This window comes from Thunnus maccoyii, chromosome 9 (assembly GCF_910596095.1).
Source record: "Thunnus maccoyii chromosome 9, fThuMac1.1, whole genome shotgun sequence".
In the NCBI taxonomy this organism is placed as follows: Eukaryota; Metazoa; Chordata; class Actinopteri; order Scombriformes; family Scombridae; genus Thunnus; species Thunnus maccoyii.
In genome coordinates this window covers 26844146-26859895 of record NC_056541.1, presented here as the reverse complement: position 1 = coordinate 26859895, position 15750 = coordinate 26844146, and the positions used below count along the sequence as shown (strand labels likewise).

The following is a 15750-nucleotide window of genomic DNA, read 5'->3' as shown; positions in this document are numbered from 1 at the left end:
GGGCATTGCATGACTCTCTGTTTGTTCTCATGCTGATGTGCGGCTTAGCCTGCTTTCAGTTTGCTTTTGCATAAGGTATTCCTGGCTTTAACAGTGTCCGGCACATTTCCTTACGCTGAAAGGAATGAGGAGTGATCAGAAATGCCCCACCTCATCTTAAAACAGACTGTGTTTAGGCTAAGCTTTTGTTCAACTGACTTTAAATCCTACACAGTCTCGGCTCTATCTCTGACTATGTAAATGACTAATATAAATAGTCTTGTTAGGCAATAACTTCAGTATTACCTAACTGCACTGTGTAATTATTAATTAAAATCATAAACTTTAAGCTCTCATTTTATAGCATTGGATTAACCTCTCAGTTACGTCCTGACAGTAAACTTGCCAGTATGTTTCTTGAGTTACCGTGGCATGTAAACATCACAGATACAGGTTAATGATTAATCAGGGAAGCTTTTTCAAATTATCTCCACATAACACAAGTTCTTCTTTCATTCTCTTTCTTTTGCAAGTGATCTGGTGTAGAAGTATAGACAGTGTGTCTCCTGTGTTGCAATAAAAAACCCAAGAACATCTTTTATTGGTCTGCCGTTACTTTCATTAGTCTGCAATTCATCTGTCTTGTTGTCAGCCAAAACTGTCACAGTTCAAACCGGAGTGGAGGTTTCCAAAATTCCAGATATGTCACTCACCCCCTTTCAACAAAGGAAAATAATAAGTAACCAAAAGAAAAAACAAATATCCATCATCATATGTTATGAATTATGTCAAGGTTTTATGTCCTTTCATTCAGAACTTTTTTTCATTTTTATCTTTAACAGCTTGAACTCAGGAGAATCTCTGTCAGTGACACTGATGGCACAATAAATGTCTGTAAAATTTCAAACTGCTGTTGCATCAAAGATCCTCTCAGCCATGTTTTGATGCTTTGAAATCGTAAGATGTGGCTGACTGCAGCACATGCACATTTAACTCTCACTATTAGTTACCCTAATAAACATGTTTGGTTTTACTCTGGTATGTATGCGGTTGTCAGATTCACACTCCATCTGCTTCGTGAATAACAGCGCTCTCTGAAGTTTGAGGTTAATTTGAGCTCAAAGTACATTTGACAAAAAAGGCTGTTTAGAGATGTTAAAAGCAGAGATTCCAACCAAATTGCATCAATCTTACAATGTAACATAAATATCTTTTGGCATCACAAATTATTACAATTTACAGAAGTAGTTTGATATTTTGGGAAAACAACACTTATTCACTTTCTTGCCAAGACTTAGATGAGAAGATGGATAACACTTTCATGTCTGTATGCTAAACATGGAGCTAAACCAGCAGCCAGTTAGCTTAGCTTAGCACAGAGACTGGAAACCTGAGGAAACCATTAGCCTGGCTCTGTTGAAAGGTGACAAAATTCACTTACTAACGCCTCTAAAACTCACTAATTAACATTTTATATCTTTTTTTTTAAGTTCATGAAAAATTGAAGTGTAAAAACAACAGATTGCTGGTTGTTATGTACCAGACTATTTCATCGCTGCGTGCAGTGACTTCCTGGCAACCTCATGGTGATGAAAAGTCACTGTACCCAGCTGAGAAACAATCCAGTCCCCTGTTTCTATGTCTTTGTGCTAAGCTAAGCTAACCTGAGACATTGTTCATTTAAATAAAAGGTTTATGGTTTGAATAAGTGTGCAGGCATCTTTTCATCTATGCTGTTTTTCAATAGCCTTACACCCACATGTGATGTCTGTATCAGTGCGCTCCTTCTAACCTTCTTCTAGTGTTTGACTATGACAAAGTGAACAGCATTTAATAACAACAACAACAACAACAACAAAACAACAACAACAACAACAATGCATTTAATTTGTACCAGACTCTTCATTCATAGTGAAACTCAAAGTGCTACAGTATTAATAACACAGAACACACAACATACAGAAAATAGTATTAAGAGTCAAGATGAAAAAAAGTAGTCCTGTCCAGTTGTCCTGTCAAGCCCCAAAACTCTACTGTAATGGACCCAAACACAATCTTTGCATTTTGATTCATATATGGGTCAGAATTACATTTTAAAAGCTTTATTTAGACTTTGTACTGTTCTGTGTGATTTCTCCTCAAACTTTCAGTTTAGACTCCAATTTTTGACTTTTACAAGGACTGATTAGCAGCACAAAACATTTAATCTAACCTGGAGGAGTCAAAGCCACATGCAAAGTAATATCATGCCGAGGACCTCCTGTGTTTGCTCATAGGAGCTAATATTGAGGCCTGTGTTATTACTCTATGAGATACTATTTGTTGTATTCACCTGTAACTCTGTAATATTGATCTTCAAAATAAATGACATTACATCATTTCGTGGATAACATCATACATGGTTGATGCTGCACACATGACGAAAGGCTCACACATGTTGAAACCCAAATGTGTTTCTTTGTCATCCCATTCTTTTATCTAACTATCAAGCTGGGCTTCATGTGTCTCTGCAGCTTTAGTCGTCAATCATTTGTCATATTGTGATATGAAATCAAAGACCATATGAGCTCCTCTGACATTAACTATGTGTTTGATCAGGCAGAACAAACCTATGTTTGTGCTGAGCTGGCAGATACATTTGAAATTCTGATGCTCTTTGAAATGCTGCCAAAGCATATGATCTTTTCGCTGGTACAATAAACCTATTTTATAGTTGCTTTGAGACGGAAGTTGATGAAAGTGCTTACTTTCTAGCATTAAATTAGTATTCATGTTGGTTATCTGAAATCCTGAAAAGAAAACACATTTCCTGTACTCATATTATTACACACACCCTCAGTCAGTGAACATCTGCTTCCATTGATAAACCTTCGTCTTCTCTCATCAGCTTGTGCTGCGGTGTTATCATAGATTTTTTTTAGGTACAATATACTTTGAATTAGGAAAGTGTAATCCTCAAAGTTTTCACAAAGAGTTTCACTTCTTTGTAAAATGCAATCTTATTGTCCCTTTATGTCTACATGGGACATATCTCAGGTATCCTAAAGTGTTCTTCTGTATAAAAGTGGTGTTCAGTAAAAATTAAGCCTATAGTGTGTCAAAATTAAATTAAATTACGTCATAGATATCTTGCTGAACATTTAATCAATATTTCTTATGTGCTATCTTGTATGTTATTTCTCATAGTGTTTTGTGGGGATCAGGGTGGAATCTGTAGTGAGTTTATGTAATTTATATCCACTGTGTCATTTGAAATGTAATGCAGCAGTACTATAATTACAGTGCCACCAGTAGTCTGAGTGTTGTTCTCCATTCCCACAATGCAAAGAGCGCGGTGTGCAGAGCTGTTGAAGCTCTGCTGTAGAGGTGCTGTGGATGGCAGGGGGAGCCAGGTTTCTACCAGCCCGAGCAAACGTGCGTCAAGCTGGAAAATAACAGCCTAAATAATGTCGGACTTCCGGAAATGGGGTCTTCAAAATGATAGCCACACTTTCGTCAAAGAGGAAAAAAGCTGCATTTTTGTGAAGCAAAACAGCAAAGATAACGTTGAAACAGGCGATGCATTAAATATAGAGTGAATTGATTCTGTAAAACTTAAACTTAATGCAATAGTGTCAATAATATTTCCAGATGATTTCCCTCACTCTGAGACATGAGGTTAAGAAACAAAACTGTTTTTTTTTTTCATTAGATAACTTGAATGGAAACTCAAAATAAAACAACTTTGACAAACATTATATGATTTCCAATGTATACTCAATGAAAAGTGAGAAGTATGTAAAACAGACAAAACACCGTTATGTGGTAATATTTTGTCTGGAATAAGAAACCAACACTACTGTGCTCTCTCCGTTTTGGTTGAATGGTGTGTTTCTATTATAACTGTAAACAAGAACCATTAATTACAGCATATCCTCAACAAATGCATCATCCACACATTAACACCTCCAAGCCCATGGCACAGGCCACATAAGCGGTCACCTGGGGCAACAAATAAGGGAAGGGGCACCATGTGAGTTACCAACAGGTATGCTTGCTTCTATGCAGCTTTTGGAAATACACACTCACATGGGTTTTCATCTGGTTTGATGTTCAAAGCCCTACTGGTCGGTCAGCCACCAAACACTCACTGAATGGCACCTTGACCCCCACTTGCCTTTTGTCTGGAGGACAGGGAGAATTTGTCTGGGATGGAGGTATCATTGTCACACTTCATTTCTTGGACTGAAGGAACTATTGTTGCACTTTTTGAGGCTCCAATTCTTCCAAAATCCAAATCTGGCATACGGCATCAACATATTTCCCCTTTAATTTTTTAAAAATATCTAATATCTAACTCATATTTTACCTGTAGAATGTGAACAATTAAGTGCAATAGTATAGGAGATAAAGATGGATCTAATCATCTGAAAAATAGCAGCGACTGTAAATAAATCTTTTTAATGCAGCTCTGCATAAATTATCCAGCTAACCACTGCTTGAGAAGGCAGTTTGTGTCCCTGCAGTGTGCTCGGTGTTTTTCTCTCTGTGTTTTGCTTGTAAATGCCAGGCCGGAAGTTGTGTGTGTCACTCTGTCTGTCTTGATCTCGGTCCGGAGGATGATGCGCATTTTCTCAGATTGAAGGGGGGAGGTTTGGAGCAGCCCGGACTCTCGTTGTTTAACAGAGTTATCCGCCAGGAATGGTCAAAATACTTTCTAGGATTCATTGTCGTGCCTCTCCTTTGAGAGAATATAACATCAAACGACACCTTGTTTTCGGATGTTTTGTTAGAGTGAGTTGAACAACTTTAGGACACAGTTTTCGGAGGTGCGAGGACTTGATTTCATCGTGAGCGAAACGATTTGGGATAAAGGGACTAACTTACCAAAAAACCACCGCATAGGCTGCACTCAGCGTAGTGTTTGGACCAGTTTGCGTTAGCTAGGTAAGATAAGAGAAGAAAAGGAAATCACAGCACAGCTTTCAATTTAGAAAATTTATCAACTTAACTCTCAACTTAACTTAACGCTCCGTTGATTATTTGGGTTTTTCGGAGTGGGGGGACGCTCAGTCTTTTCTTCTGTCGCACAAGTTTGGCAAAAAATATGCGCCAACTTGTTAGCTAAACGTTGATAGTTTTGGAGCAAGTGAACGTCGATAAAAGGAGCCGCACATTTAAGTCTGGATATACTGTTTTTCGGAAAGTTTTTCTGCCTCCAATCTCGACCAACACTGGCTGTTTCACAGCCCCCCGCCAGTAAGGTGAGTTAGTATTTTATTATTCCTCCAGTCTTTGATTTAGCCTCACTTTACTGTAACATTTATGTTTACGTGTTACCGGTTAGCAAATGTTTCCCGCTGTAAGTTAATTAACTTTAGCTCTTTGATTTCACTGAGTAGCTAACCTTTAGTCCTAAAAAAGGGGCTAATTAAAGATTTGTGGCTCTCAAATTTACTATCAGATATTTTCATTACTGTCAGTCAACCACCTGTTTATTCTTAATATATGTGTTTGAGCTCTGGAAATTAGCTTAATGTTTATTTATATACATACAGTACGTTGAAAGCATAGTAACACCTCAGACTCCTCCATGCTGAGAATAACATGGTAAGTTACAAACATTAAGACATAAGGCCCAACTTCAAATATAGTCCTTCTAAAAATTGCTTTTCTTATCTAAGACATAGCAGGCACCTTTTAATTGAGTTGGATACTTTATTTGAAAATAGACTACTTAAATTAAGGATAAAAAGCAGAAAGCAGAAATAAAATCCAAACCTCAGCAATGCAGTTTGGCTTTTTGGATCTATAGTAACTTACTTATCTGAACTATTATCTTTGCAGACGTGCTTTCAGTTCTGTTTTATCTCTGCAGAAATGTTCCTGGTCTCTATCACCTCATCCATCCTTAGTTTTGTCTAACATTGTCCATCTCTGTCAAAGTCTCAGACAAAACTCTCTTAAACCTTCTCAGTTAAATTCAGCTCACAACATTTCTTTCTTTCAGACAACAGGAGAAATTACTTATTCAGAAATGCAGTGAAGTTCCATCTTTAAACTCTCAGGGGACAGCCATCATTACCAAGTTACATCTGTCATGAAGTCTGGGTCTGGAGGGGCAGCCTGATGTTATGTAAAGCTCTAAATGTTATGGTATAAAGGGAGAGGGAGAAGATGGATGGTTGAGAAAACTGGCATGTCCACAGGGAGTTCACCAGAAGGGAAAAAAATGTTCTCTCCTGAACCTTGTAATGGGAAGTGAGGAATAGTCCTGCCCTTTAATTTACTAGGCTGCTCCCCTGGCACAGAATTGTTGTCACTTGAGCTCTGTGATTGTATTTAATATAGCTAAAACCGTCAAGAGATTTGGTGAGAAATGAAACATTTCCTTGCTGGTTGTGTTTGAGAGTAAATTTTTCTAATAGATAGTATATAGATTGATATTTTAGATATTAAAGATGTTTAGATTTTTATTTGCTTGTGTGTGTTTGGGTGTTTTGGTTTCATTCAGGTACAGTTTATTCTGTGCATATTTAAAAAAAAAATGGCCTGGATTTTGTATCCTGCTTTAACCTCCCTGGGGGAAAACGTAAACACTTGATATGCACTGAGTGTACTAAAAGGCACTTTGGATCTAAGTGTCAACCAAATGGCACCGTGCCTGCCAGCTTAACATTAATTGTCTTTACATTTGAGTGTAATCTCATGACACCTGATCTCCCTCCATGGCACGCCGGTGGCGAGCCACTGATTCAGATTGTGTGGCTGCAAAGAAAAAAAAAACAGAAGTGTCTGTTTTTGTGGAAACAGTAGCCTTAGGGAAATGGTCTGATGCTCTTATGTCCGCTAAACTGCAGCCGTGTGCAGACTGGCCTGTTGCTGGCTGCGAGTGCACAGTTAACTGGGAACGGGCTACAGAATTTGGGAGCGGAGGAATTTTATGCATGGATGGCAGTGAACAGTAATTATGGTGCAGGCCATGTTACGGGTTAGGCCTGTAACCTTTGTCTTTGTATATTGAGAGAAGCTAAATGTGCCTTGCGTGTTCTAAATGGTTTACTTTAACCCCTTTTTATTTGGGAGATTTTCAGTTAAATGTTGTCATCTCTTAAGCGCTTGGAATAACAATTTGGGTTTTCCCAAACATGAGATTTGTTTGGTGTTGAAATCCCTCTTAAAAACAACTACTTTAGTAATTCAGCAAAACGTCTTAATCTTTTTAACTGCGGGTATTTTTTAGTGCTCTCACAGTCACTGTCTGTTTGCCAAAGATCACTTTTCTTGGGTTTTCTTGTATATTTGAATCTATCTTGGTTTTATACGTTTATAAGCAAAATGGTTTAAAAACTGAGCAACAAAACTCTGGCTGTGTTCCCTGCATCATCAACATTTGCTGGTGATGACTTTGTAAATTTGAAAAGAAGGATGTGCATTAAAAAGAAGCAATGTAACACCACATTTATAGACAGGTGTTGGTGTGTCAGTTTCAGCTGAGGGGTTTAGACTTGCTCTGATGTCCTACATAAGTTGGAAGTGAACAAGGAGCATTTTATCCACCCAGTAGATGCAGCTCAGTGGCCACAGTGCAGGACTGAATGGTTGGACAGATCTGTTGGCTAATATGTCTTCATTGTATTCCCTTTATCTGACATAGCAGTAAAACAGAACGCATCCTAAATCATTCACCTGGCTTAAGAAAATAGGGAAAACTTGGTCTGAACATGTTTAATTTAGAATCATACTGGGTCTTAAAGATTTACTAGTCTTGCTGGAGTTTTAATAAACTGTGTAAGCAGTGCATTGCAAGTTGTCTTGATTTATGAAAAAGACTTGTAAATGCTCTCATTAAGTCCAAGTAATTACTTAAATGCCTAAACAATAAATCAGCTTATTTGTGTATTTTTACAGGACAGTACCTTCACTCATAAAAAAAGAAGAAAAAAACACATTAAACGTGAAAAAAACTTTGGCAGACATCCCCTAAATTTGGTTATTGATGAGCTTTGAAGAGAATATATATATATATATATATATATATATATATATATATATATATTTAAATGTCTAACAACAAACTATAAAAATGACAGTAGGTACAAGGTAATGGTAAACTTAATTATGGAAATTATTATACATAGTATTTTGAACACATTAAGACCAGATGCAACATTTTTGTGTGTATAATAACACCAATACAATGAAATTAGATTGAACTTGAATTCAGCAAAAATAAATGTGGCCCATATCTGACCTGTAATATCAGCCTGTGAAAGTGACCTCAAGATGAGTGTTCCATGTGTGTGGATAGTAAGAAATACTTGTATGTTTAACTCTTACTCTCATGGGAGTTGAAGATGACAAAGCTTTGTGTCATACTCTGAAGAAGCAACTTCCTCTTCTTTCAATTACGGACGCTTGTCGTAGTGACGAGGGCCTAGGGAACGTGGTCGGCTGCTCTCTGCGGTTCCTTCTGTCTGGCAGCAGAAGCTCTTTCTTGGAGCCTTCCCAAAGACTGACTCACTGCTTACAGAGCCGCGATGACCAAGCTTCTTTATCCCCCTCGGACCCCCCTGACCCAGCTCAGCTGCTGGAACACTAGACCATTCTTGGAAAGTGAAATTGAATTGGTTTTGAGGGGAACACAATGACTGTTTCAGTGATGAACACTCACACAAGCGATTACCTCTTAAAGGAAACCACAGCTGCATCTGAACATGACTTTGTGTGAAAGCGTAAACCGACTTGGGGTTTCTTTGACCCAGATGTGGCGCTGCTGTTGTTGTTGCTGTCTTATAGAATGGACTTTAATATTTTGGATCTATTTGCGACGTTGATTTTAAGAGTCACCGTTGTGTTCTCAGGCTGGACTTGACTGGAGCACAAAACCTCTAAAAACAAGCATTTGTTTTACACTTATTGACAGCTCATAGGAGCAAATGGTTGCAGGGGTCATTTTAGGCTTGGGACCAAAACCAACTGTTAGGTGATAGATCTGTGAGTGTGGAAGTGATGGCCTGGCGGTCTCTCTGTAAGGGTGTCACATAACAGGCTGTAGTTTTTTTGGGTCTTTAACAAATTCCTCAAGGGGTTATGGGGGCAAGTGTTAATATCTGTGGCCAGATGCTGCAGAGGTGATGATGCGAGCAGGTGTGCATGTTAGGGCCACTCACTGCACGGTGCCCCGTTTTGGAGGGCACTGTTCATCCTTCAAGTCTTAACAGAGGTCTAGCAGCAAAAAAAAAGAACACTTGATATGGCATTTTCTCTTCGTCATGACAGTCCAGGGTCCGACATAACCCTGGGCTCGACATGAACTTGTCCTTCAGACAAGTAAATTTACCTTTCACTCGTCCAGGTAAAAATGACACAGTACAGACTTCTGTTTCACTGGGACTTAAGTGCTATTGTTCAACATCTGTGATGTGAAAACATTAGATTTCCACACAGTTAGAGAAATAAAAAGTGTGTGTCCTGGTATTAGTTCAGTTATAAAATCTAAGTGCAGCGTTTCTCCTGCCCAGCTGCTGACAGCACTGTCAGCCAAAGAGTCAAACACACTGGGCAGAAGAGGGGCTCTATTTTATTGTTATATTATATTATTGTTAGTCATTTACATTAACATTGATCAAGGTTAAACATGACATATAAATATAATGTTATAGTGAGCTTCTGCGTGAGTGAGTTTCTTATGTCCTAGGCCCAAAAAAATGTCAAATGTGCATTTACAGCAGGCTTCTTATTGACTGTCAGGTTTTGAAAGTGAATCTGTCTGGTTGCATGACGGTTTTGTTCCTAGACTTACTCACACTTACAGTGACTAGAGGAATAAATACAGTGCAGAGGTGCTGAGCAAAAGTCAGGGGAAACTAGGCAGACACACATTTCTCTGTTTTCTTGTTTAGGAGCAACAGAGATTGTGACTAAAATGAGAATAGCTGGTTCACCTGAAGTGAGCCTAGTCAGGTTAGACTAACCCATTGTCACTAACTTTGGGGCTAACTGCTTTCATTAGTAGTAGCAAGCAAGAGTTGTAGCATTTATTCACTGACAAAAAGCCTAAACTGTACACACACTGCACTACTATATTTACAGCTACACTTCAAACTTCATACTCTGCCTCACTGTCACACACACACTCTGTTTCTGTCTCTCTCAACCACACACTTACTACACACACAACCTACACACCGAGCTGTGAGTTGAACATATTGTGGGTAAAAATGCATTTGTTTCAAATCAGTATTCTGAATGTAGTCATTTAACTAAATATCTGAGTAATGAGTGGCACATAACGTGAAGACACACTGGATTTTTTTGTTATTTTTTTATTTTATGACTTGTCCGGTGGGGCAAGTCAATTTCTCTTCCATTTGCCCTACAAACCTTAATGTTGAGCCCTGTAACTGATGGCCCGGGGCCAGTTAAAGTTTATGCAGGGCAAAATGATTGGCCAGTCAGAGTCATGGGTAAACCTTTAAACTGGTTCTTTCCTGCCCTAGTGTCATTCATCCATCATACTCATTGTTCATACTTAACGCTACTTGAAAAAAATGTCTGAGAAAAAAACATTTGAGACTATGAAAATAAAGAGGAAGCAACAATACTCCTGGGTGGAAAACAGCAACTGGAGCATGTTTTGTACAGTTTTCTGGTGATTCCCCGCAAAGGCCGATGGAGGGGGTTTGTTTTTTAAAGGGACTGTCAAATTATCCAAAACATGCTCTCAACTCACTGAAATGTTATTATCATAAATTCTCTTCTCTTCTCCCTATGCATACCATACTCTCTGGCTCTACACAAAATATGGAGAAACCTACATTTATACACCATTAATTTACTGATCCAATATGTGACTAACTTTATATTTGTGTTATATATCATTACATATCTATAACTGAAGCAAAACAACCAAATCTAAAGGGAACTTCACTGTTGTACATATTATGTATATAATAAATAAATGATGGGAAAAAAAGTTATTTTCATGAGGAAATAAACAAGGGACCAGTAAAACTCTGATCTACTGGCCAAGTGGGCCAGTGGGGAAAAACTGCAGTCTTCATGAGATCAAACCTCAGCGGTTGCTCTAAAGCTTTGAAAACAAAACATTTTATTCCTTCAAACTGTGCAAGATGTATCCACTGTTTGTTTGCTTGAGCAGAGGAAGTCTGGTATTTGTTATCAGTGTTTTTGTACAAGATGGCCTAAATGCTGAAGTATCTACCTTGAACCTCGTTGACTAACCCTTTTTTTTTTGGTTTGTTTTTTGATTTGTCAACAAAATTATAGATTGCCAAGTGTAGCCTTCATTCTACTGGTTTGTTTTAGTTTGGAGGAGCCACAGAGCAGCCATTTCAACATTGTTCTTGGTCTTGTGTAATTCTTGCATATAAAATTGCAGGATTTATTTCTGGCATAGTCCAAACAAACATTTCTTTTTCTTTTACAAACTTGTACCCTGAATTGACTTTGACGTAATGATTTTTTTTTTCCTCCTGATAAAATAGTTCATGAGTCTTGCTCACGTGGTTATACATTTCTTTTCTTTTGTTTTTCACAGTTTAGCACTGTGAATGACCCGCCGCTGATGCCCCAAAGGTCTGAATGGAGTTCCAGTCGCAGAAAAGCCAACAGTTGTAGCTCCCTCAGCAGGATGCTGATGAGGCCAAGTATACTTCTGTTTCTGGCTTTATTCGCCCAAGTTTTAAGGACTCAGTGCCGGCCTGCCAACACTGATGAAGGTAAGACGCTTTGATTACTTAAAGCTCATCAGACTTCATTTATACACTTCTTTTTCCTTGCTCTGGTTGCTGTATTATTAAGTAACATGCAACTTATTGAACTTATAAACTTATTAAGTTTGACTTATCTTGACTCCTGCCTTGAGAAGCAGCCCACTGATAATCAAAGCTTTGTTCTTTGTACAGGAATGTAATCCTAACACACTCCAGGCTCGGTGAAGTCTGTCCTTTGTAGCGTCAGTCTTTCCCCCACCACCCCCATTTGCCCGAGTCTGATGTTGTTTGAGTGTACTTCACTATGTCAGATGTAGCTGAACTCTGTTTCTGACTATTAGTAACATATTTTCTGTCTTTCCTTGCCAGCCAGCTCAATGTATATGTATGAGCTTATCAGAAATGGGTTCCCAACAAATCTAACAGACAAAACTTTTGGTTTAATGAGTTTATTTAGTTCTTAAACTGGACTGTACAACTTAAGGACTTTCTATAAAGAATTCGGCCTGATCTGGCTGTTACACAAGTTCAGTTCTGGAAAGGGGAAAGAAGCACTGAAACTGAATCCTTAAAAATGTGTCTCTTGGATACAGTCCAACAGTGTAATAGCTGCCTGGACTTGTGGGTAGATGGGTTTGGATGTTTACACTCCGCAGTCGGAAGTGGAGAGCAGCAAAAGAATATGATAAAGCTCAGCATTATAATTAGAGTAATTAAGCAAGAGGGTCTCTCTTGGGCAGTAAGCCCTAAAATAAACTTGGTGCGGCTGTGTTTAAGCCAGCAGTGGGACAGGGAGGAGTAAATGACTCCCATCTGTAGCCCAGGGGCAGCCCCACTACCTAGAAGTCCCTGCTTCTCTCCTCCTTTGTAATGAAAAGGTATTTGTTGTCACTGAGAGAGGAGTTAACTGCCAGGGAAACTATAAACTAGCCAGTTTCTTGAAAAAAAAGGGAAAGAAGATGCTGCTTTGAGCCCTCCCTTATCCTCAAGGATAGGGTTTCTGAGGAGAATGTTTGTCTTCTAAGGTGAGCCATAAATTTCCTCAGGGGTGGGGGAGTCTGATGCATTTACACCCCACCCAGTTCTTAATCACCAAATGGCCAGGTACTATCTATGCGCCTCTGTGCTTTTCCTCCTGCTCCCCCCACCAACTTTTGCTTGGGAATGCTTCACTTTCCCCCCGCTTCCCTGCTGGGTGACGGATGGCTTCAGCTGTCGACAAACAATCACAGCAGAAGCATTTGGTTGCATTCCTTTTGTCTTGGGTGGGGAAACAAAATAGTTATATGGAAGTGGTCATGTTTTATGCGTGCTTCTTTGTTTGTCTTGGGGCTTTTTGTTGTGTGTTGTTCACATACGAAAAGAATATTCCCCAAACAAATTCACTTCATTGAATTTCTTCAGCGGCCACGTGAACAAGCATTCGAATGACTGTAGCCCCTTTAGAAATGTCCTCAGTGTGAACGTTCAGACGCTGTGATTTTATCTTGAAAATGATTTCAAAGTTGGGTTTTATTCCCCCCTTGTGACAGTGAAATGTCAGAAGTTATTTATATGGTGTTCCCTGTGGATTTCTGTGACTTGACTCTCTACTGTCAGTCACAGTAGAAGAACCTCTGACCCTCTGGTGGAGGGCTCCTCAGATCTGGAGCTGCCACAGTCATGAGAAAGACTCTTTTAAGACAGTGATGGGGGCCCAGAGAAACACAGCACAGAAACAAGACATAGGGATACTGAGGATAATAATTTTACTTGCCTGTCAGAAAATATCCGTGCTCAAGGATAAACAACCAGGTTCTGTTATGTGTCAGTGGAATTATATTGTGATGGAGATAATTAATATAGTAAATCAACATTGTTATGCTGCACAGCACCACAGGGTTCATCTTTTAATATAAACCCTGTGTTGGTGGTGGGCAGCATTAAAATTTGGGGTTGGAAAAATACGTCTTGCATGCATTATGTTTCTCTCTTGAAATGTTCAACATTGATGCACAAATCTCCTTCATTAAAATTTAAAAATGTCGCTTCATGAATGAAACCTTTTACACCGTTTGAAAAAGAAGCTGTAATTTTAAAGAGGATAATGAGAAAAAAGCATTAGACAAATAGTTAAATTCATATAGTAGGCCAGCTATGTATTTTGACAATATAACATTACATATTTCCACTTGAAGATAGAGGAACAATAAAGGAAAGTGGTTTAGACTTTCTGGAAGATGCAGTCCACCCCAATGTGACTCTTGAAATGAAACTTTCTATTGCAATCTAAAGACTGCTGTCCCTGAAACGTTTAGGAATATTTCCTGCATGGGGTCATGTGGGGATGGGAGCAGGGATCGATATTCAGTTGAATCTGTACTGCCAATTTCCCATCTCAAGAACTAGTAACATTTCTGGGAAAATGCCAGTACAGCTGTGTTGTGAATGAAAGCAGTAACTTAGCAGCGACGATTGTGTAGAGGGTTCCATCCGTCTGACGAAAGACGCTTTCACACGAAGCGAGCAAATCAATCACAAGACTCTGCTTGATAGAGGAGACATTTCTATTTTTTTTGGAATGTTTAAATATTTTAAATAAAATGTTCACACTCTTTTTGTAAATGTTTATTCATGTAACTTTAACGGTATTGCTTTCATAAAGCCGTATCGATTATTCAAAGCTCCGTCAGACGCTGAGCCACGCTCAAGCTGATTATTCACAATCTCCAACCTGACGGAGCTTTGAATAATGGATATGGCTTTATGAAAGCATTACAGTTAGTTACGTGAATAAACATTTACAAAAGAGTGTGAACATTACAGTTAAAATACTGAAGCACAATGCAAAAAAAAATAGTAATGTCTCCTCTATTCAAGCAACGACTCCCTTTTTAAAAGTCTGTGTTTGCTTGGTGCAACAATATCACAGCATCATGTTCCATTTAATATTCTTATCTTTAATATCACAATCTAAATCATATCCATAACCTTTACTACTCTTATGGAGCGCAGAGCAGAGTTTGGGTGAGCAGGCATATGAAGAATTGAGACGTGGGGTGTCAGATCCGTGGAAAAGAGACGGCAAACTGGTTTGTAATTAAGGATTTAAAATTCACTTGTCACTCCTGCTGATAAACGGGGCTCAGCGGGTGGACATGCCGCTCTACCAGAAACATCTCTAAAAGTAGCTGCAGTCAGAGCATTTATTCACTGACAAATAGCCTAAACTGTACACACACTGTACTGACATTCACAGCTAACATTATACTGTTAACTTCATACTCTCTTCTCCAGTCTGGCAGCCACCGTCACACACACATGCTCTCTCTCTCTCTCTCTCTCGACCACACTCGCTACGCACACAACCTAACCTAACCCCCACCACCCCCCACCCCTCCCTTAGTGGTGCCTGAAAGGTTATCCCAGTAATTTACTGGGAACTATGTGTGAAAGAGGCTTAAGTGGCACAAAGTTTACAGTACAAAGCATCTTTAACCAGCAATGGAAACTGTAAAAATAGTCCACTTTACTGTAACCTGGTAATTAGTTTTGACAGAATTAGCTTAGAAAAACCAGCAATTGTGTTTGAGTGTATTTTTAAAGTGTAGGGGACTGTGACTTCCTGGTTGAGAAGACAAACCAGATAGTAGTAATTACATGAATAATAGAACAAGAATTGCATGGATTTTCACCTTTTAACAGATCCTGGTCTCCCTGTGTTTGGCCATTAAAGCTGTAATGTAAGACTAAATGTAGCTGAACTCATTTGAATAACACTGGAGAAACTGGGATGGTTAACTATCCACTGCACAGTAATCCTTGTAGCTCCCAAGTGTTAATCCATGCTGATTGTCAGCAGCTCATTTAGGAGTGAAAAGGTCCTCCACTGGAGTGCTTTCAGGAAGGACACTCACTCAGTGAATTTTTCGGGGCTTGCTTATAGGCATTGTCCTATTCGTTTGCTTCCTGCCAGTCCTGCCTTTTGTCTCTTGTCAATCCCCTCTGCACGTCACCCACCCCTTCACTCTGTAGTGGTCACATCAGCAGAGGAGACTTGCCATGGCAGTTTTCT

At 39.0% G+C, this 15750-nt stretch overlaps 1 protein-coding gene across 3 annotated transcripts in view; it reads left to right on the top strand.

Annotated features, from left to right (window-relative positions):
- Nucleotides 1–4567: 4567 nt before the first annotated feature.
- The window catches only part of fgfr1a (fibroblast growth factor receptor 1a), a 28831-nt gene continuing 17648 nt past the window's right edge, over nucleotides 4568–15750 (top strand). For 2 of the 3 annotated variants that reach the window (XM_042420777.1, XM_042420776.1), the window contains exons 1-2: nucleotides 4571–5222; nucleotides 11522–11702. In XM_042420777.1, the coding sequence (XP_042276711.1) occupies nucleotides 11549–11702 (154 nt within the window). In that variant the 5' untranslated portion in view covers nucleotides 4571–5222; nucleotides 11522–11548. Of the gene's footprint in view, nucleotides 5223–11521; nucleotides 11703–15750 lie in introns of all 3 variants that reach the window. The other variant, XM_042420778.1, reaches the window with a different exon arrangement.